General features: G+C 39.6%; 1 protein-coding gene and 1 long non-coding RNA gene across 6 annotated transcripts in view; one reads left to right on the forward strand and one right to left on the reverse strand.

Annotated features, from left to right (window-relative positions):
- RAB31 (RAB31, member RAS oncogene family) overlaps window positions 1-6,846 on the forward strand; it is a 67,564-nt gene extending 60,718 nt beyond the window's left edge. For both annotated transcript variants that reach the window (XM_055704987.1, XM_055704988.1), the window contains exon 7: window positions 2,523-6,846. In XM_055704987.1, coding sequence (XP_055560962.1) covers window positions 2,523-2,620 — 98 coding nt within the window. In that variant the 3' untranslated portion in view covers window positions 2,621-6,846. The remainder of the gene's footprint in view (window positions 1-2,522) is intronic.
- Window positions 6,847-8,884: 2,038 nt separating this feature from the next.
- On the reverse strand, window positions 8,885-21,725 carry LOC114014570 (uncharacterized). Of its 4 annotated transcripts, none has more exons than XR_008731300.1 (4): window positions 18,982-21,725; window positions 14,083-18,615; window positions 10,753-12,628; window positions 8,885-9,959 (listed from the first exon to the last, which is right to left on the reverse strand). It is a non-coding gene; the product is annotated as an uncharacterized LOC114014570 (long non-coding RNA). The 4 variants fall into 4 exon arrangements; XR_003558120.2 differs by having other exon boundaries at window positions 14,083-14,200; window positions 18,464-21,725; XR_003558118.2 differs by having other exon boundaries at window positions 14,083-17,176; window positions 18,464-21,725.
- Between the last annotated feature and the right edge of the window lie 32 nt (window positions 21,726-21,757).

The raw sequence follows: 21,757 nt of genomic DNA on the forward strand, positions 1-21,757 counted from the left end.
GCATCCTTAATGTTCTGCTGTTGCTTAAACCTTTTTTCTGTTACAGCATCTGCTGCGAGACTAGCTGTCAAGGAGGCCCAGGGAGAGACAATCAGTCAAACTGATTTCTGATTGGTTATTTTTATTCACTTCCCTGAACCTTGGCGAAAAATCACTCTATCATTTGCTGTGGAGCAGGTTGTCAAGTGTTAGACTGAGTCTTGTGCTCCAAGAGAGTTAATCCTGTCAACTGTGCATCAGATAATAAAAGCTGCTTGGGCTGGGATAAGTCTTGTTACTAAAACTAGAATGATTTAACTTGATGGTTTAATAAATCTGGTCATAAGAGCCATAAGTGAGAGAAAACTCACTAAAAAAAATATTTCTCAAATCTGAAAAAAGTTTAGACCATTTAAAGGTTTATTTTCTTGTATTGAATTCAGAGTGGGAGTGGTATCCAAACAGTGGAAAACATGGCTAGTTAATGACAAACAGTACTTAAGATCAAAGGCCAGAATAACTAATTGGCAAATATTAGGTCTAGAGATTTTTCCCTCTTTGTTATTTGTAGTTGTTATCTATGTGGTTTTTATCATTTTGAGAAATGAAAAAAATCAAGGTGATTCTTAACAATGTGTATTGTGTCCTGGTCTGAACTGGACAAGGTGCTCACTGACCTTGAAGCCTGCCATGTTTTTTGCTCCAAAGACAAATTTGCCTGTTTCTTCACATATACATCAAGAGTACTGTAGAAAAGACTTGAAACACATAAGGAATATGAAACACTGAATGAAAAACAGGGGGAAACAACTGTTACGACAATTGCATGACAGTGTTACCTTCTTGGAAAGCCTCTCATAGATACTGTGTTCTTCATATTCTTCATAGGGTTTTAAGAACTAGTGGATTCTCTTTGTTTCCAAATAAAGCCAGCAGAAGTAATGCATCTAACATCTGTGTCTATAACCATCCAGTCTGCTTTTTATTTTTAGTTTGGAAGGGCACTTACAAACATGAAGCCCAAACAGATTGTAAGCAGGGTGTGAAGCTGATATTTTAATGACCTGAATATTGTGTAGTATTGTAATGTCAGTGCTTATACGTGCTTCAGCCCTCAAGATAACTGTTTCTCACCCTGTTGGACCAAACCCAGTATCCTTAGCTTAGTAATGTGAGGAATTTTCCCCCCTCTCGTTCAGTTGTACAAACACACAACATTATCTGCTTCAAAAGTCACACTTTTGTTGTATAAGATACCTGTTCAGAACTGCCTGAATAAGGTGAGATTTTGATAGTCTCGAGCAAAGGTATTTTAGGGACAAATTCTGCTGTGTGATTTCATTGGAATGCGTTTTACCTCACCCTCCCATAACCACTCTCCCAAGTAATTTGTAGGACTCAGGCTTCAACACAGGTACATAATTCATAGAACATTTGGCAAGAGAGAGCTCTGACTAAATGGGGAAATCTGAACTGTGAAATCCACCTGGATTATGATGAGCTGTTCACAGGAACTTTATGCTTTCTGAAAGTGGCATATAACAAACAAATGTTAAATATTTTACTCTTGTTATTTAACATGAGTAATAGTAAGTAAACCCAGGAGTAATTCATAGAAAGTAGACTCAACTTGAGAAAAAAATTCCAGGAGATCCACAAGGTAATGAGAAAGTACGTTACCGTGACTGTAAGCTCTCCAAGATACTGATGGAGAGATCACACAATGTGTTTAATGGAAAAGCCAGACCCACACCAGAGACAGAGGACAGATTGAACCTGGGAGGATCTTGGTTTTCCATTTATAATTCTTTTTATTAAGCACGTACTGTGTTGTGCATGAGTAGGAAGCCAGTTAGACAAAAGATGCAGGAGTACTAAAAGGACACACAGTTGGAGCAGTGCCTTCTGCCCCTGGGAAAAATCTCGGGCTCTCCTGTAATGGCTGAAATTCTCTCAAACACTTAAAATAATCACCTCATAAGATGATTAAAAAGTCAGGAGGGTTGGGGGGTTGTGTTAAGTAATGAAAGCTGTCAACTGCAAAGACATGGTACCCCCTCAAAGGAGGCGGGGATTAAATGAAAAGAACAGATTTGTTTTTCAAGTATAGGCAGCATGTATTTAGTTACAGTGCTTTGTAAAACTCAAGCGTACAAGGACTAAACGCTGTGCAGATTTAGGACAGCCAAGATCTCATTAAACTAGCACCATTACATTTAAGAGGAATTAGGAGAAAGCCAAGAATTTTCTCATTCTTACTTGTAAGGTGCTCAATAAGATAACTATTTTTTAAAAAATACATGGATAACATAATTTCAGTGTACTGCATGCATGCTCGATAGTTGTATTTCATGCATTTTTTTAAATGTGAGAATCTTCTTTCATAAGCAGGATGAAAGGGGATGGATTCAAGGTACACAGGGGGCAGTTGTTTTCTGGTGAAGTTTCACAGATCTAATTCTTACAGAAGCTAAATCATTCTGTTATCTGCATGTTTTGTTACTACAGGAAAATGTAATTCAGTGTCTCCTTGTGTGTTTCAGGCCGACAAATTCCACCCTTAGATCCTCATGAAAACAGTAACAATGGAGCAATCAAACTTGGAAAGCAGACTTCACAGACGGGTAGGCGGTGCTGCTGACCCAGCTTGATGTTTTTAGATTTACTTGAAAAACAGCACCATTTGCTTTTTTCACCGAGAATGGACTTCCTGATCCCAGTGAAGTGGCTCCTTATCTTGAAAGCGGTAGTTTCAGTACTTCCCAAGAGCAATAATGCAAGGACCAAAAGCAGAAAGCTTTACTTCAAAGGGAATTTGCAAATCCTAGTTGGAAAATCCTCTCAAATACCCTGTCAAAATTACAATTTCAAAGTGCTCCAATTCTTTGTTTAAACCAATGATTGTTCTTTTTTTTTCATAAAAAGATCCTTTTATATATAAAATTTAGATTTACTACAAAAACTTCTTTTCTTACATTGCAAAGTGGACTTGGCATGTTTTCAGAGTTTTCTCTGTAATAATAGAGTGGAAAAAACCCTTTAAAACCTGAAATTGGGCTTACAGGTTTTCTGCCATCTTTCTGGCTGGACTTTGCTTTAGTATTTTTCTAAATCTGTAGCTTCATCTCGTACTTTCAGTAAAAATCAGCAAGAAATGTACTGAATTTGCTAACTAGAAAAAAAATTGATCCAAAGGATGAGCGGTTGCAATTTTTACAGGCTAGAAATCAAAATCTGTGTCAGGAGGTGCTGTGTATGTGAAAGAAGGAGTTGTCATGAAGGAGACTGCTGGACCCGTGCAGTTCCAGTCTGCTCTGGAAAGAAGTGAAGATGCAGCCAACTGTGCTTTGCCTGAATTGATTCCTTTTCCAGGTTGTAAGCTTCGTTAATTACTGAAATTGTAAAAAGAACGCAAACGCCAGCTTAATCTCAACTACTTACCAGATTTCCTCCAAATCTGTGCCCCTGTCCAATGTTGTCTCTGCTCGAAGGTGCCGCTTCCTTGATTTGTAGAAGAGGGGGCCAGTGCTGCACTCCTCATGGTCTCACTGTTGCACACAGAGAAGTCTTCAAGTTGGAAGGATGATATTTCTGTACAAAAACAGCTTTAAAGAGCACAATATAATTTGGGGTTAAAGTCTGGAATCTAATAAAAGAAACCAGAACGTTGCTTCACAAATGCAATTCTGTGAATTTGTGGAGTGGTCTCCTCACTTGTGTGGGGATGCAGTAGGGAGGAGCCACTACGTGATACCTTTGAAGCCTGAGGCACTTGAAAACACAGTGTAGAAAAAAAATCCAATAGGTGGTTATGAACTAGAAATAATGTAAAACTGTATGCATTCTCCACTTCCATTTTTTTACAAATGTGTGTGACTGAGATGATAAAATAAAAATTTATCATTTCATCAGTTTCTTTGGAAATGGGAACTAGGGTGAGAAACGCAGGCTTCAAAACCAAAATCTAGCCTGCATTTCCCAATATTAATTTGTTCTCTTCTGAGGAAAATTAACCTCGCTGCACATTTATTGGGGGACTTAGGAAGAGCAAACGAAAGGGAAAAACAACTTTCCACAATAAGTTATGAACAGGCAGGCTAGAGCTGGGTTTCTGTGTTTATACAAAACCTCCCCCTGACTTCATTGCTTGGTTGTGAGATTGCTTTGATAAAATGGCAGTAATTATCAGGGCTTGAAACAGAGCCAGATTAAATCAATGGGAAGGTTTCTTTATCTTCAGAGAGCTTGAAGTAGTTACGGGTGAGAAACATTCTACTGGGCTTCATCTAAGAGTCTTAAACTGCATTGTTTTTTCACATATAATCCATTTTCCCCATATTTTAGACTCCTTTGAAAGCACTCATGCTTGAAAATACGCCCTCAGATAATACACAGACTCAGACAGCAACTATGAGAAAGGGTATTGCAGGTCAACTTTCTTGTCACCTGTGCTGGTATGAGATCTTCATCGCTGCTTCATTGCAGCAACAATCTTACAGGTAGTCCAGCGTTAAGTGAAAATTCAGCAGTCATCATTGTTGATAGGTGAGGAGGGAGACAGGCTCTTTCAGGTAACATTTCATCCCGTCCTAGTACAAGCAAGTCTGCCAGGGGTGCCTGGCTCCTTTACCTGGCTGTGGAGGGAGAGGTTAACCCAGCCTGCAGCACTGAAGAAATATCAAACTTACCAACATCACAGATTCATATAATTTATGGGATCTATGACCCAATGCTGCAAGAGATCTGGTTCTTCCTAAATAAAACCCAGTAAAAGTAGATGTGTTACCAAGAAAATAAGGTTGAGATTGAACCCATGTTTCTAAAGGTGCCATAAATTTTAGTTCAATGTCTAGTTAGTCATCCATAACTGATTTTTAAGCTGTCATAAATCTTTTGGCGTATTTCTTTTTTTTTTTTTTTTTCCTAATGTGACATCTCAAACCTCGTTAAACCCTACTTGAGATGTCTGAAGGCTTTGTAAGACAATTCTGCAAGTACCTTGTATACTCTTAATTTGTGCTAGAATTGCATGGCAATTGATGCTGATCTGTATGGGATGTTGTTCTGAAAAACCAGCTCTCTCAGCTGCTGTTGAGCTGTTTGTGAATCAGAACAGGTTTATGAGTTATATGCTAAAGTAGTTTAAAATTGGAAGTTGTTACAATGGATCTATGGCAGATTTTAAAATTCAAATGCTGGCTAAGTAGGCTCAAAGGTATTTTTGCATTTGGTGGACCAAATCTAAATCACCTTTTTCTGCTTTTAGTCAAGAAAAATATTTAAATTAATAAGGATTCTGATCATACACGTTCTTGAGATTTGGGTTATGGGGAGCTTATGGAGAGTTAGTAGGGAACTCTGAAGTCACAGGTAGAAAAAATAACAGGCCGCTATGCTGTGTAGAGCTGCTCGCGTTTTGTTTGAAGACAGGGCTCGCCTTTGACCATGACGTTGTCTCTCCGCTGTTCATCAAAGCTGAAGTGCAGCTTTACCATGCCTCTTCAAATGGGGAAATGGTTTGGTTTTACAATTATTTTTTTTTACACTTTTTATTTTCAAATGCAAAATTCATAATTTCTTTTTCATTTTGTTGCCTGTGTTGCTTGGATAGTGCCACCACCCTTCGTAAACAGCCAGAAAAACTACATACAAAAAACCCCCAAACTCTGAGTCAAATGCTTCAGCAGCAACAACCAGAATTCCCCTTAATAGTTAATGGCTGGTGAAAAGCTGGATTACTGTACAGGAGCATCTGACTCTGTAGCTGATCTGTTATAATAATAATAATAAACCAATAATAATAACAATAACGCTGCAGTTCTAGGTTGGCCAGCTGGTGCTGGATTTGTCCATAATTGGTTTTCTCAAGAGAGCTGGCAGCAGGACCGAGGCATAGGCTGCAGTGCCAAGGATATTTGGTGGAGCTTGTTTGCACCGTGACTCAAGACTGTGACTGTCCAGTTGTGGGTGACTTGCTTTTCTGGCTTGTCATGAACTAGTTTAAAAATAAGATTATGAAGGAACTGGTTTTCATATATGCTCGGCATATGTGTGTGTATATAAGTACAGTTTTATATTGTTATGCTGACACGTAGTGTTTTTTCACTATGTCTGGTTCTCATATACTGCACATTGTATTCTGTAAGTACATTTTTTGTTAATGTTCATTTCACCTTTATGAACTTATAGTTACGGATCAAAGGTAGCAAGAAGACGGAGATACATGTAGGTACAATTGTTGACTTGCCATTCTTATGCGTGAAAATGGCATATTCTAGAAAAAGTTCACCTTGCAGACTGAGAAATCTAAAAAAGACCATTGTTATCCAAGAATTGAGACGCAAGTAATAAAGTGATGCTGAAAAAAAGAAAAAAGAAAAGAAGAAAGAAGTATTATTTTTTGTTCATGGTACAGCAGGTCTATCTACAGTGCTACAATGGAACATGGGTCTGTGTGGTTACCTAGAAAAGTTACCTGTCGTCCCTTGTCTTCACTAACCCTTCATGGCATGTGGTAATAAGCGTGATTAGATTATACATGTGAGCACTCTGACTATAATCAGACTTTTTTAGTACAATGATGATATATTTTACTATCCTACCCTTAATTATTTAAACCAAAGTGATACATTGTCAGTTTAAAATCACCTGTTAAGTACTTTTCCTCTGGTTTTTTTATATAAGGGCTTTGACTGGGCTGGACCCACTCGCTTCACGTATGGGATGCTGCAATCTGTTAATACTTTACCTTCTGTTTTACACATTAATTGTATCATACCTAGTAATATTTTTTGCCCTAAAATGTAGTTTTTGTGTTTTATTTAACCTACAATGATTAACGCTAATAAATGTTTTAAATACCTCTGATTTGGGGATGTCTCTGGTCTCAATAAAGCAGAACAAAATAGGTCCTATTTTTCACATCATCTTCTCTTGAAAAAGGGCTGTCTGCAGTCTGGATTGCTTACCTGGGATTTAAATCCTGCTTGAAATGTGTGTGGCTGGCTTTTTAGCAGAAACTGGATGTATTCCTAGAGGATCCTGCAGTGCAGGTGAACTTTGAAAAAACAGAAAAAGATTATCTGAAAATCCCTTTGTTAAGTTATTTGATTTATCCATTACAAGAGAAGTACCCGAGTGAGCCGGTATCAGCTTGGAAATTTAGAAGTGTAGCTATCAGTAGAAAGTGAGCTTACAGTTACCACTTGCTCTGAATAGCAATCATACCTAGTATGGCTCATAAGACACTTTCTCTTTTGTATGTTTTTATTTTTAATTTTTCCCCCCTTACTTTATATCCCTCAAACTTGTCTTCAGGAGTTGAGAATTAACACTCCTTTAAGAAGTATGCAGTATTTCATACCTCTTAGTGCTATTGTTTCAAGATGTCTTTAAATTCACCAGAAGTTTTTTGCACTGTCTAGGTCATATTTTCAAAGTTGTTACCACAACTGTGAGGAATAAAGGGTTGGAGTTTTTTTAAGGAAAAACAGGCTTTTGAGTAAGGCTTTTCTAATTACTATGATAACTTCAGTGCACAACAGTACACAAGAAGCACTGTAATTCAAATAATACCACAGACGCCATTTCTCTTTGTAAGGAGAAACCAGTATTTCAAGGGAGATTAGACAGGGATTACAAAGGGTTGTGAGTTTAGTTACTGCTTGGAGTTACCTGGCAGGATCTGTTCCCTGCTTTAAAGCATTTCTAATTGTATTGAAAAAACTATGTGTCTTATCTCTAGCTATGCATAAATAAAAATGAACCCAGGTACATAACCATAAACTGTAAGAGGTGATGTACTTACTTCAAGGAAAGCCTAAGTAAGCCTCTCCTAACTATTATCAGTGTGTTGGGAAGTCAGAAGCAAACACCGTTTTTCCTTTTAGTGTGGAAAGAGAGTTGTGCCCCTCAATGGATCAGTCACTGCATTGTCAATGGGATGTTTTACGTGGCTCGGAAGCATGTTCTTGTAGTGCTTTAGCTTAGTTTAGAGTTGAGTTTAGCAATGAGAGGAGCTGGAAATACATCTCTGCTGGAAAATAAATCTGCTTTCCTTTTGAAGACTGAAGGTTGTGTCTTGGGGTACTTAAGGAAAAGTATTTGACATTTTGGCCTTCAAAATCTTCACGACTGTGGCTTCAGTCTTTCTGCAAAATGCATCGCAGGACACCCTGGTGTGATCCCCTGTCATCAGGACAGCAAGGCTGATGAAATAGTCCATGTAACTACTTCATACCTCCACCCCCTCACCAAATCTGCAAAAGTGTTTAGACTACTACCACGTTTGTGAAATGCCTCCTTTCCCTGAAAGGAAAACAGTGAGGTCAGGATGGGGTATTTTTTTCCCCTTCAATGTTGTTTTACACGAGGCTACAAAGTAGTTTTCTTAAAAGTATTAAAACACTCATGGGAGGAATGACTGGCTGAAAGCATTTGTGCAAATGCCTCCGTTAATTTGGTGCAGGTTACTCCCTAAGGACTCAGCATCACCGATAGGATGCATTCATGTGTAATGGGGTTCTTGACCATTAATAATACCTGCTTTTGATTAAATCTATTTTTCAACAGCTGGACCAGGGGTAAATTAATTGCTTGATATAAATGCTCTCTCACTGTAAAAAGTAAGAATCTTTACTAGAAACTGTAAAATCAATGGTTGATCACATTTAGCAGGTTAGGATGAGCAGGAATAAGTAATAGCATAATGTAGCAAAACGCAGCCTTTTTTGTGTCTGAAAAATCTGTCAGATGGGTTTCTTCTCTTTCAATTAAGAGTCCTTATTGCAAAATTTATGTATTTCTGATACTACCAAGTGGGTCTTGATGCACATTAGTTTGAATTATCACCTACCACTGTCGTGTATTTTGTAGAAATATGAAGACAGGCTCATAATATTAGCATTCATAATCACTGTGTTTTCAATAGATATGGTGTAGAAGCATTACTGAAATTATTTTGCAACACAGTTGTGAAAACCTGAAGATAGTACACTGGCAGAACCTGAAGTGTAGGAGACCTGTACTAACTTGCATTTAGTGCCACACCAATTAACAAGATTTTAATAAGATGTCATTATTCAGTGCAGAAAACTCTAGCACTAGTGTGGAGGAGAATTTTGAGGCTTCTGGTTAGGTATTAAATGTTTATCAGCTTGGGAAGGATTTCTTTGTTCTGGCTGTTAAATTACTCCAGCCAGAAATCATTTTTATCCCTGAGACTCCCTGAAGTATTAAAAAAAAAGAAAAAGCTTTCTTTGAAAAGTACTGACCTTGTTTTCTCAAAACCTCCCTGAGAATCCAAGCTTTATCTTCCCCATCATCTGTCAAAAGTTCTTTGAGACACACCTTATTTATGATTAAACACTCAACCGTTCTGATTGCCACACTATGGGAATTTTAGAAAACAAAAATGCATTTCCCCTGAAGTCCATTTAATTCACATTAATTTTACCGAGTCAGGGCCATGCCTGTGCCCTCCATGACAGTAAAATACATGTTTAAATAAGAAGATAAATACCTAACAACTACATCCCTGTTCCCCTACAGCAAGTAGAGTATTCTGGGGAAATGATCTGTTACGGACTAAAAGACATACAATCCTTATGCTTCTGATTACATATTGACAAGTACCAATCAATAAGGAAGTTGGCTTACATGTCTGAGATGCCCTTGAGGAAAATGAACAACACGTTCCTTCCTCTTTGTCAATATAACATGTCTTGGGGGGCAAGCAATAGCATTGCTGTTACTGACTTAAAAATAAGAGGATAGTAACAGTTTCTCTTCACTTGTTTAATAGGGTTGAAATGTGGGTTAAGCACCTTATAAAAGAAATCCCTGCTTCTTGTCATCTTCAAAGAAGCTGGCTGCTTTGCTGACAAATATGTTGGGAGTTTTCACAGAGGTTTAGCAAGGAAGAGCAATGGATGCAACCTGGACGACAGTGCATTTCAAAATCCTTTTCCAATATTCTAGCTCTGCAAAAAATCAAGTCATTAGCAAACCTAGAATGACTATCAAATATCCAAGTTCCTGTGTTCATCACTCATCATGTGGGACAATTTTGCACTGCAGATACTGACTAAAAAAACATAAAACATGTAGCAGGAATCTAGTAAGAGCCCTCAGAAAGGACATTAAAAATAAAGACTTAAATTTTCTGTGCTATTTCTTGAGACAGTCAGAAACCCAAATTGGAACAAAATAGCTTTCCTGGCACCATTCCCTTTAGAGATACCATTTGTCCTCTGAGTTTTACCACACTCTGTAGGTCATTCCTGGTTCTTGGGGAAAATTTGCTTTCAAGGTGGCAATCTGAACCACCTCCTGGCATCTAACCAGCTCTTCCCCCATGGCATAGCCTTCGACACCACAATGGTTCTGCCCATAGTCTCAGTAAGAAGGAGCAGAAGCCTTACTAGCAGCTGACATTTCTAATAGAGGTGACTCAGTTTCTTGGCAGTTTGGAATACAAAGGAGGCTTCTGAGATGTGCTGGAAATATGAACTCATAATGATCTATGAAAGGGCTCTCAACAGATAAACTTGTTTCCTCATGACAGAGAAACCAGAAAAGGAAATGTCTTTTTTTAATAAGTGTTTTCACCACAGTCTTTTTTTAACGTTTTTAGGAGGTGTAATTTCTGGAGGGGAAATAGGTTTCTTGAAACGAGAACAAAGCCAGAATATGACATTGATCACAAAATTCTGAAGAGGGAAAATAATGTTTAGGATTGAAAATCAGGGACAAACAACATAATGATATCCTAACCTGGAAGATACTCTCCATGGTGGGTCACAACCCCATCAAGGTGATGAGAGAAGGAACAAAAGTGATGTCTGAAATGGAAGACTTGGGGTAAACAGGATGTCACGTTATAAATGGTCAGAGTGCATTACATGCATTTCATGGCACAGCCACGTTACCAACATTGTTACTTGAGAACCCTGGCTAATAAATAAGCATAAACAAATACAAGATTAAGAGCCTATCAGGTGCCTAGACTCCACCTGTAAAAAATGATACCGTATCTTTACGTGTGGGTATGCCTGAATTTACATAGTGCAAAGTCCACTGAATAAAAGAGGATACTCATTCGTGTAGTCCATGACACGTTACTGAGTTGGAGCCCTGGACAAAGGGCTTTGGCGAATACATTCCAATGTACTTACGCAGCCACCCTGCCAGCATTGTTTAGCTTTTCATGAAGCTTGATTCTGGCTGAATGATGTCTTGGAATGACGGGTAATTTTGCATGAAAAGGGCAAATTGTTCCAGAGAAGAAAAAGGAAGAAATGATGAGGTGGTGATAAATGTATCCAAGTAGATTCACATTGACTGATTTAACCACAGCATGTAGTATGTACTTAAGTACTTGCTGCTGAGAGTATAAAGGCTTTACAATAACACAACATCCATCACTGCAAGATAAAATGGAGGGATTTTTATTTTATTTTTCCCAGGAGGAAACTGATGCTTTAGAAAATCCACAAGATTTGAGTCATCAAGTCATCACTGTCAGCGGGCATGTCTTTCAGACACTTCACCTCATCTCACTGTGAATCACACACCAGTGAAAGATGCATACCACGGCAGAAAATTGCATCCTTCTTTGTGCGATAGACACAGTTTAAAAAATTACAGGGCCTGAAGCAACTACCAGATTAGAAGGAGAGCCTCCTTCTGAAGTTCCCTCCATCTGAGAAGCCTGTTTCGCATCACATCAGTGACAGCAAGGTGAGGATGTCTGGGAGCTATGGGTTTCAAAGCTCTAAGAAAGTAGTTACTAAGCTATTTGGTGAGATTACTCAGCCCATGTCTCTGGGTAGTGCAGAAGAGACTGAAGTTATTAAGACTGCCTTCTGACAGGTCTGCTTTTGAATAAAGCTAGCTTTTTTTGGTGAAATGATGCCAGAACTTCTATGAGAGATCCCTGTTCCCAGAGACATTTGAGAAAAGACATGATCCCTGCCATTTTTAACCAGCATCAGAAATTTTCCTTCCTTGGACGCTCCAAGCCCTAACAAAATCCTGGATGTTAGCTAATTCCAATGTATACTTTAAGCCAGGCAGCCACAGGCAGGAAATTAGGAGTTCAGGAACCTGTAGTTTTCTTACGGTATCTTCAGGTCATTCTGGAAATGTAAGCAAGCTGTGTTTCAGGCTAGGTAGCTTATCTGATTTTATATACAACCATGTCATAAAAAGTATGTGATGAGGTGATGGAAAAATTCTCTATCAAATTTTGCAGTCATCCAGAATTTTAAACAGAACCATTACTATAATGTCACAGTTGTCATTTACCTACCTCTTTCATACTTGGAACTTGGCCTACGGAAAGTGACATTTGGACAGATTATGACAGATTGTTACCCTTTTCCCACCAGGGTAGATGCCTCCGATGTATGTATCCGTCCTTTCTGGCCTCAAAGTCAGGCCTTTGAGACCTTGAGGGCTGGGGTTGTCTTAGTGTCTGTTGAATTACCACGCTGTCAGGTCTCCATGGCAATTCTATCACTTCCATCAGAACTGGCCTCTGTATTGCCTCATACAAGAGTAGGCTTCATGAGTGGGTTTGTGCATTTCTAAGTTTTCCTGTGAGGCAACTGCAAGTATTTAATTTTCTTATGATGTCATCTGGTATCTGCTGATGACACAATGAGGGAGAGTTTCATTTTATTAGCTACGCAGGTTACACAAAGGCAACAAGGACAGTAATGCACAAAAGTCTGTTTAGGCTCATCTTGGGCAAACTCTGCTGTTATAGTTTCTAGAAAAGAATATAAAAAAATAAAATCAGATAATTGATAGATGTGGCTATGATCATCCCATCCAGTGAGTTACTTCTGCATGCATTTAAGAATGAATCAGTTTATGTTATCCAGGCTGAAACCATCAGATGTTGGGCCAGTCGTAACATTGCCAGAAGCCCTCCCATCCTGTCCAGCCTTTTATAATGAATTGTAACTGAAATTGTTACAATTGAGTCAGTGGTCCAAATGAGTCATTCAGAAACCTCTATTCAGTTCACTCTCTAAGAGACAAACAGAAGACTTAAAACCTCATTTCACTTTTCAGTAAATATAAAGGAAAAAAATTGTGAAGAAATATCATGCATGATGTCACTGCAATACACAAGCTTTCCCAAATGCATGACAGTTTTTAAGGAAGAGCCTAATTCTCAGATTTAAAATGTGACTTACTAAAAACATAATGATGCAGTTTCTTGCTTTGCTGCCCATCAAAGCTATCCAGATCAAGCCTCCTAAGATTTGCTGAAGATTACATGCCAGACTTGGAAACTCAATTTACAATGTGAAAATTGCCTAAAGGGTGACCTTTTTGGCTTAGTTATCTCTGAGATTGAACATCCAATATTTTAACTTGGTTATTGTTGATGCATAAGCTAAAATCCAGCTCAGCTGTTTGTCACAATTATATTGTTTCTAAATAGTTAACAAAAGCAAAATGTAATGATTTGTTGTTTGCCTTTAATGTGAATGAAACTGAATTCATCTGGGTACTACTTTCCAGATAAGAAATCACAGTTTTTATGAAGCTACTTTGAAAAGCTGGATTTTTTCTATTATAATAATGAAGTGATATGAAATTCTCTTTCACTGTATGTGTGAGAGAATATTCATTAGCGAAAGCAAAACACATTTATATCTTCAGGGTTGAATGGTCCCAGGAGTATGACAAAAATTGGTGGGGATACTCTTGGAGCCATGCATATTCATTCTGAACAAATATTAGTGCATGGGGGAAATTTCAGGGCTGGTAAACAGTGAACATGGTACTTTGTAAAGAATAAGTATGATGGGTTCAGCTAATTAAAAGCACTACACAGACCCTGGGCAAAATGCTAAAAAAGACAGATACAGGAAACGAATAGAAATTAATTCATAGGTAGTAACTATGTAATGTTAATCAATATATTTTTTATGAAAAATAGGTGCATTCAAGCAACAAGATGAGACTAAAATGCAGTTCCTTAAGGTAGATGTATTGACAATATACGTGGATTTCTTTAAGTCATTTGATATAACCATGCATGACAATCTGGTAAAAAACCACCGGTACTATACAAAATCAATTTACCTGTATCAAATGCTCTGTGAATCAATTAGCAGTTACATCAGCATGTTTCTGCTCTCTTCTAATGGGTTATTTAATGGCTTCAAAGAGGCTAACACAGCTCAATGTCTTTATCAGTGATCTGGAAGAAAACATAAACCCTTTGCTGATAACTTTGCAAATGACACTAGAATCACTGGAAAGGAAAGAACAAAGAGAACAAAATGACATAAGGGTATCTAAGGTGGTGCTTCAGACCTTAAGCCTTAAGTCAGTATTTAAGAATAGGATGAGTCTTACTGTGGAAGTGATACTATCTGCTGTCTGTCTATGGTGGGACTCTCTGAAGCCTCTGGTGCTGGCCCAGAGAGGGAGGGTGGTGAATGAATAGAAACTACTCTCTGATCCACTACAGATTCCCATTTTCCTAATTTCTATTATTTGCCTTGCTTGGGGAAGAAAAAAAATGCAAAGAATGGCCAGGCACAGGAAAAAAAATCACATTCCAGGTCTGCAGTGGCTGACTGTGGTTTTCTATTAAATTGGTATTAATTTCTATTAAATTGCTTTTTCTCATACTAGGGACAAAGGAGGAGAAAAAACACCTGCCTAATTTGAAAGTAAAAGGAGGGGAAGTTTCTGGCCTCTCTGTCTGATAGCCAGCAGGGAGAGAATGGCATGAACAATGTGGAGAGGGAAGGGAAAAAGCCCCTAGCAAAACAGGACAGAAGTAGCTTTGGGGTGATAGAGTGGGAGCAGAGGAGTCTCAATAGATTGTAGTGTGTTTCCCTCTGAAAAGCAGAATAGAAGCCAGGAAACACGGGGAATTAAAATAGTGATTGTGCAGTTAAAGTCTGTATTGAAAGGCATGCTAACAAAGTATTTACAAGCATTTAACATTATGAATTTAACATTGAAACATCTATTTATGGTTTTTATCTGCAACAGTATGTTGGCATATGACCAAAGTCACAGGTGAGTGGGTACACCTTTCCTAACCCTCCCTGTTAGTGCTGGGTGTCGGGGGGGAGGAAAATGGTGAATATTCGTGGTTGCAGGCAGAAAGCTGTGCACAGAGTTGCAGTGCCCATGGCCTAGGTAGGACATGCTGAAGGGCAGAAGGGGCTGGGTTGTGCACAGGGAGGGGGAGCAGCAGAGAATCATGCACAGGATGGTAAGATATCTGGCTGATGGGCACACATGGGTTGGCAGTGGAAAGGTCCCACACAGGGTAACCCAGATCAGATCATCTTTTCCTACATGGGGCTTTCTGCAGGCCTTTTTACCCCCTGCAACTTCAAAAATGAATTGGGTATTCCAGCTTTGCCTCTGCAAAGTGTTCGTACCTGTTTTAACGTGACTCTGCAAAGAACCGGAACAAAGTCTGAAAGACACCTCCCTGTTTTTGCAGAGTGTATCAATTGCATATTGCAATCTAACAGGCCCTCATGGGTATCATTTGTACAGTTAATGTATAAATAATTCAGTATTTGGCAGCCAAAGAGTCCATCAATAATATTATGCAGACTTTTTTTCTTTTTTTCTTCCCTGAATGCAAAGTAAGTATTTCATAAATGATCTCTCAGGTAGCGTTCAAGCTTGTGTGCAGGCACAGAACATGTCTGCAACAAACAGTGGGGAGATGATTTTACCTTTACTCCTAGAGATAATGAATTAATCAAGAGCAAAGATCTTTCATGTGTGTATTAGCCCCATATTAGTAACCTTAGGTTCCTGCATCTGTTAGAGGAGCATTTTGAGCATTTCCCCGTTTCCTGCCACAAGACAAGGGCAAGAGAGAAAAAATTTCCAGGAGATGCACACAACCCATGAAAGCAGAGCAGCTGTGGATGTCCACAGGAGCTGTGATTTTGCAAATCTGCAGACTCTTAACTTCATGCATATTAGTATTCCTCTGGATTGCATAAATATGTGCCACTGCAGAGGCAGATCTTTAGCTGGCGTAAGTGCTTGTAGTTTAATTGATCATTCAGAGTGGAGGAAAATCTTTACATTATTTGGTACAGACTATGGGGGAATGGATATTTCCTCATGAGTCACTATGCAACTGATTGAATCCACTGACAATTTGAATTTCTCCATGTCTCCCCTTCTTTTGCTCTGCCCATTTTCAGGCTCTCAGCCAATCTGATTTTTCAGCAGAGACAAACATTTCATTCTCATGTTCGTGATACCTATTTATTTTAAAGTGTTGTTAACATAGTTTTTGCTGTCTCTTTCTGTCTGACTCTGCTTAATTGATGTAATAAATAGCTGCCTAAAATGTTCAGCCTTGAGAAAAGTTGCTAATTTTTCCCCAGAGATCTCCTTGTGTCTGTCTTCAGTCAAATCTACTCAATTTTGTGAGAAAAATCTAGCGCTGCTTCTTCAGTGTGTGTTTACTTTCTCTTGTAACCATTGCAAACTAACGTACCCTGGGAAAAGGAGCTGGATTCTTCTCGTTTGCAAATACCATTAACAGAATTGTGGATCAAATTCCATGTGCAGCTCCAAATTACACACTCAATTAGGGCCTGATCCAATGCTTATTAAAGTCACTGGAAAAATTCCCCCTGATTTTAATGGACTTTAGCTCAGACCTTGGGGAATGGACATTTCCACTGTGGATGATCAGTTTAAACTTTGAGCATTGCTGGAAGTTACACAGTCATAGACTCATAGGACTGGAAAAGGCTTCAGAGGTCACATCTCAAGACAGGATCAGCTAAATTTATATCTCCCAACAGATGTCTAACCTGTTCTTAAAGGTCAGTGACTGGGACTCCATCTATTGCGTTTCCAGGCAATCTTTTTCATTAATTAACCTTACTCTTAAAAAGTTCTTCGTATCCCCTCTAAATCAGTTCTTCCTCCAATCTACACCCATTACTTCCTGTTGTATTCAAAGTAAATGAGAACAGACTATTTTCTTTCTCTTCGAAATAGCTTTTAATGTACTTGAAGACTATTACCGAACACGTCAGTCAATTGTGTCTTCTTTAGGGGAAACAAACTTGCTATTTAAAGCTGTTCTCATGTTTCTGTCTATCTTGTTTTCTGGATCTTCGTCATTACAAGTCCTCTCTTCTGGACTCCTTTCAATTATCCCACACCTTTCCTGAAGGACAGAGCCCAAAAATGTACACAGCACTTCAGTGAAGGTCTTAGTAGAGGGAAACCTCTTCACGTGTCATGCGCAGTCTCAGCACAATGCTTGTCTTTCACACATTGATATGACATTATTTGCTCCTATTTACTTTGTGACCCATTAGAACTGAACCTAGGCATAATCTGACAATATGATTTGAGGGCTTCCTGGAACCACTTAGGAGCTGCTCAGGGCAGAATTAGCATTGCAGAGCTGCTATGTGTATTAACAGGGCAAATGAAAGGGGAAAGCTGAATTCCAGTTGCCAGGTAAGTTCTCCAAACTGAGACTGAGAAAGACCATGATGTTTTTTTCCAAGAATATCAGATTGGAAGAGAGATGCAGTGACCACAGGCCACCAGCATGCTGTTTCTGCAGGATTACTTCTCAGGTTAAGACTGTTACTTAAGACCGTTTTTCTCTTCTGGAGGTGAATTTCAACTATGTACTTAGATTTGCATACTTAACTATGCATATTTGATTTTTGGCTACTTTTTAGGAAAGTTATTGTGCATTTTTAGAAATGTAGCACCAGCAAACACCAACCAACACATATACATTCCATATTTTGTATATTGAATTTTCTCATTACATCCCTTGTCAATCTATGTGAACTGTACAAACTGATTCTTGAAAACAGAATAGATTCAAAAATCTATCTCCTTAACTTTGTCCTTTATCAAAGGACTAATGGCTTTCAGCACATTTGAAATTGGATCAGGAATCATTCAGTTCTTTAAATGCTGCTTTAAACCACAAAGACAAGATACTATTTTTGTCTTGTTCCTATATAAGTTAATACTCTAGGGCCTTTTTGTGTTCAGCAGAACAGAATTGGGTCCAAAATATGAAAAGTACATCAAATTTTATGTTATAGCTATTTATGACTATGCCATTACGTGTTATTGGCTTCTCCCTGCTTGAATATTCAACACACATTGGTGTTTTTATAATAATGTCATTAGGTAAAGAAATACACTGTAGTCGAGCAAACTTGAAAATATTCAACTAAGATCTACTTCTCCAAACTGTGGCAACATTTGAATAATGGCATAAATCTTCAATAATAGTGTGGACTGCAATCTTACCTCTGATTTACAATACAACAATTTGGCCTAAATTTATATATGGAATTCATTAGTAGCAAGTAAATGATGACTAGAGCCTGCTGTATGATCAGTTTTGTATTTCAGAAGATAAACATCAGCACCAAAAGGCTGAGAATTTTCCTAAAGAGAAATTAAAACATACTCTTACCTTTATACTTTTGCATTTTTCAGTATTCGCTAACTTAGCAGTGCAGGATGCATGAGATACTTCGCTGAGTGAGATCTAGAATTTTCCCATTAACACGACAAGGAATGCGGCACTCGGTTGCTTTTTCTGACAGTCTTAGTAACACCAAGAAACTGCAAAGAAGGTCATGATACTGTTTTATTGCAAGACATTTTTAAATTCATAATGGGTGGGACTGAATAAACTATCTGCATAATAAAGAGTGAAAACACTATTATAAAACTGAATCTACTCTGCCACTTCTCAGGTATAAGGAGAGCTTATTTATTATTTTATAGCGAACAGTTTTGACAACAGTCAAACTGTCTCCAAACTGAGATATTATAACAACGATACTGAATTCACAGTGTGAAAAACATGAAGATCTACAAACACACAGGACAAAAGTTGACCTCAGATTAAGCAAATGTTATCCTTTTGCAAGCAATGATGAATATAGACCTATGAAGACAGTTTCTGAAATGACGACACGATCTCACCGAAATCTGATAGGAGTTCTATCGACTGCAACAGATCCAAGATTTCATTCCTGAACTGTGCTACAAGGTATTAAACCGAAATGAATCAGATGCTGGAGAATGTTGCCAGATATTGCTGATCAACAGCACAGGTGTTGTTTAATATAAAAAAATTACATCAGTCTGCATGAAATAAAAGCATTAGATTAGAAATGATACTAAAAGCAACAAAACAGATTAATGTATTATTAAGGCTCTCAATGTGTTGAAGCAACAACAAAGACTACAGTAGAAAAACATGCTAATCCACAATTACCACTAAGCTACCTACTCAGTGTTTATGTACTAACTTTGCCCATTACTGTGACACAAAAGAATCAGGCTGAAGCTGGACAGGCAAGCACTGAGCCCAGCTGCTTGGGGAGGCTGTGAAATCTCTGTCCTCGGAGGCTTCAGTGACCCCACAGGGCAAAGCCCTGAGTGAGCTGGCCTGAATTCAGCTTTGACCCTGCTTTGATTTAGAAATTGAACTATGGCCCTCCAGGGGTCCCCTCCAGCCTCAGTGATGCTGTGATACTCCCCCCTGTGAGCCACAGCTTGAGGCTGTGCCCTGTGGTTCATTCACAGCCTCCAGATATGCTGGTGATAAGGTTTAACCCAGTCCTCCCCCAACCCATGCACATCCTCTGATGTCAGTTATATCTATCACGCAACCACGTGTAACAAGGTACATTCACTGGAAACCATGCATGGGAAAACCTGTTAGAACTGTTGTCATATTAAGAAGAGATCTTGAACTTCTGGTCTCCTCAGGTTTTCTTATACAAGAGATGTACAGAAGAATTAGAAAACAGAGGTATTTCTGTCTGCAGCTAAATCTGCATAAAGGAAGCTTCTTTTGAATTTGCACTTTTTACTGTTATTTTTTAACCCCATTAAAAGGAGAAGAGACAGAACTTTTTGTGGCATTTGGTACTCTGCAGCAGTTTCCCATGCTTCAATTCTTTGCAAGCTGAGACCCAGTTCTTCTGGTACATAATCACCAGGTAATTCTGGAGCCAAATCACCGCTTCAGGCTATGGCTTAATCTTTGGTGGGTTCAAGAACAGAAACAGAGTGGAGGTAATACAGTAAAAGTCCATGTTAACATATACTAGGACAGAAAAAACCCTCCATCTTTCAGTTTATCTTCCAGATCCCAAAGGCAAGAATGCATAAACAGAGTGGAAGATTGGTGGCAGACCACCAGCCAAGAACTTTAAATATTACACTGTAAATGAAAGATGTAATTTAAGATGCGGGTTTATGCATATCATAAAATAAGTCTGTAGCAGGAAAACTGCAGCCAGAGTAGTTGCAGTCTTCTAGCAACATTTTCACATACATGTCATGTAAGCCCACCTATTGAACCCAATTCCAATCATGTAAAACCGCTGTGAAGCACTTTCTAGAACACTTCTCACTTATTTTTTGTTCAGTCAGTGATGGTATTAAAAGTCATATGCGTATCTGCATGGACTGAAGTGCTGAAGTAGGCAGCTGTGATAGTGGCAGGCCTGCAAGAGAGGCAGATAGCTGAAATGGAGAATGAAGGCTCTGCTGAAGCCAAGGCAGAGCCTGAACCTAAATTGCTCAGATGGTGTCCCCTACTGAAAGACCTTACAACCCTTCCTTCATGGTGGAGCTGAGGTGAGGGTATTTGCCAGAGAAATTATGTGATCCACTATGATGAGCTGATTTTGAAGGTAAAGAACTTAAGTCATTTCAATGTAATTATTATCAGGGCACATTTTTTAAATGGGTGATTATGTCTCTCTACCTATACTGGGTTGCAAGAGAGGAAAAATGTGTAATCCTTCTGACTTCATTTCCACCACCTGTATTCCAGCCTCTCATGAATACAGACGTATCTATCGCACAGCCAGATTCTTCAGAAGTAGATTTAGGACACAGGAATCATCAAGGTTCAGATGGATTTGGCTGTCGTTTCTTGTTTGTTACCAGTGTATTCAAATCTCCAAAGATGCACCATCTGCTTGAAAGCATGGTATTAATAAAAAGGCCTGCGACAAAAACTGTGTGTCTGACAAAATGTGCAAGTGAGAAAGATGGCAAGTACCCCGTGTTCCTGCCTACTAATAAATAATGGCGCTTATTTCTCATTCAGAGTTTTGCAAGAGCTCAGTCTCTCTCCACATAGACTCCCTGTTACTACTCCTCAGCCTTCACCAAACAACAGTTCTGCTACTCGAGGAGAGTTTTGGGCAGTTTTCCCGGCCAGCCTGAGCGCCAGGCCCACGCACCATGGTGCCGAGGTGCAGCCCGGCAGCGACTGAGCTACCCTGGGGCAAGGCCGCAGCCATCCCTACACGGGCACCTGATCGCCGGGAGCCGGCCCCAGCGCCTCCAGCCTCACCGGTGAGCGGCCTGGACCCAGGCCTGAGCTGCCAGCGGCCACGGGCACGCCGAGCCTGCCTGCCCCCTCCCCTTCCCAACTGCCCCTCAGGAACCCGCCACCTGGGCTCGCCCTCCCTCCGCCCAGCTTCCAGGGAAGGGCCGGCCAAACCGCCCGCGGGCCGCGCTCCTCCCGCAGCCCCGGGGGGACGCGGCCGGCCGAGGCCACCCGGCCCGCCGCAGGGCCCGACCCTGCCGCGCCTACGGCCCCCCAGGCCGCCCCCGCCCGCCGGGAGCGGCGGTTCCCGCACGGTTCCCGCACGGCCCCAAGGGCGAGCCAGCCGCGCGCTTCCTCTTCCGGCGGCGCATGCGCGCTGTGCCGCTGCCCCTGCCCGGACCGTGT

The sequence above is a fragment of the Falco cherrug genome, chromosome 3 (assembly GCF_023634085.1).
Source record: "Falco cherrug isolate bFalChe1 chromosome 3, bFalChe1.pri, whole genome shotgun sequence".
In the NCBI taxonomy this organism is placed as follows: domain Eukaryota; kingdom Metazoa; phylum Chordata; class Aves; order Falconiformes; family Falconidae; genus Falco; species Falco cherrug.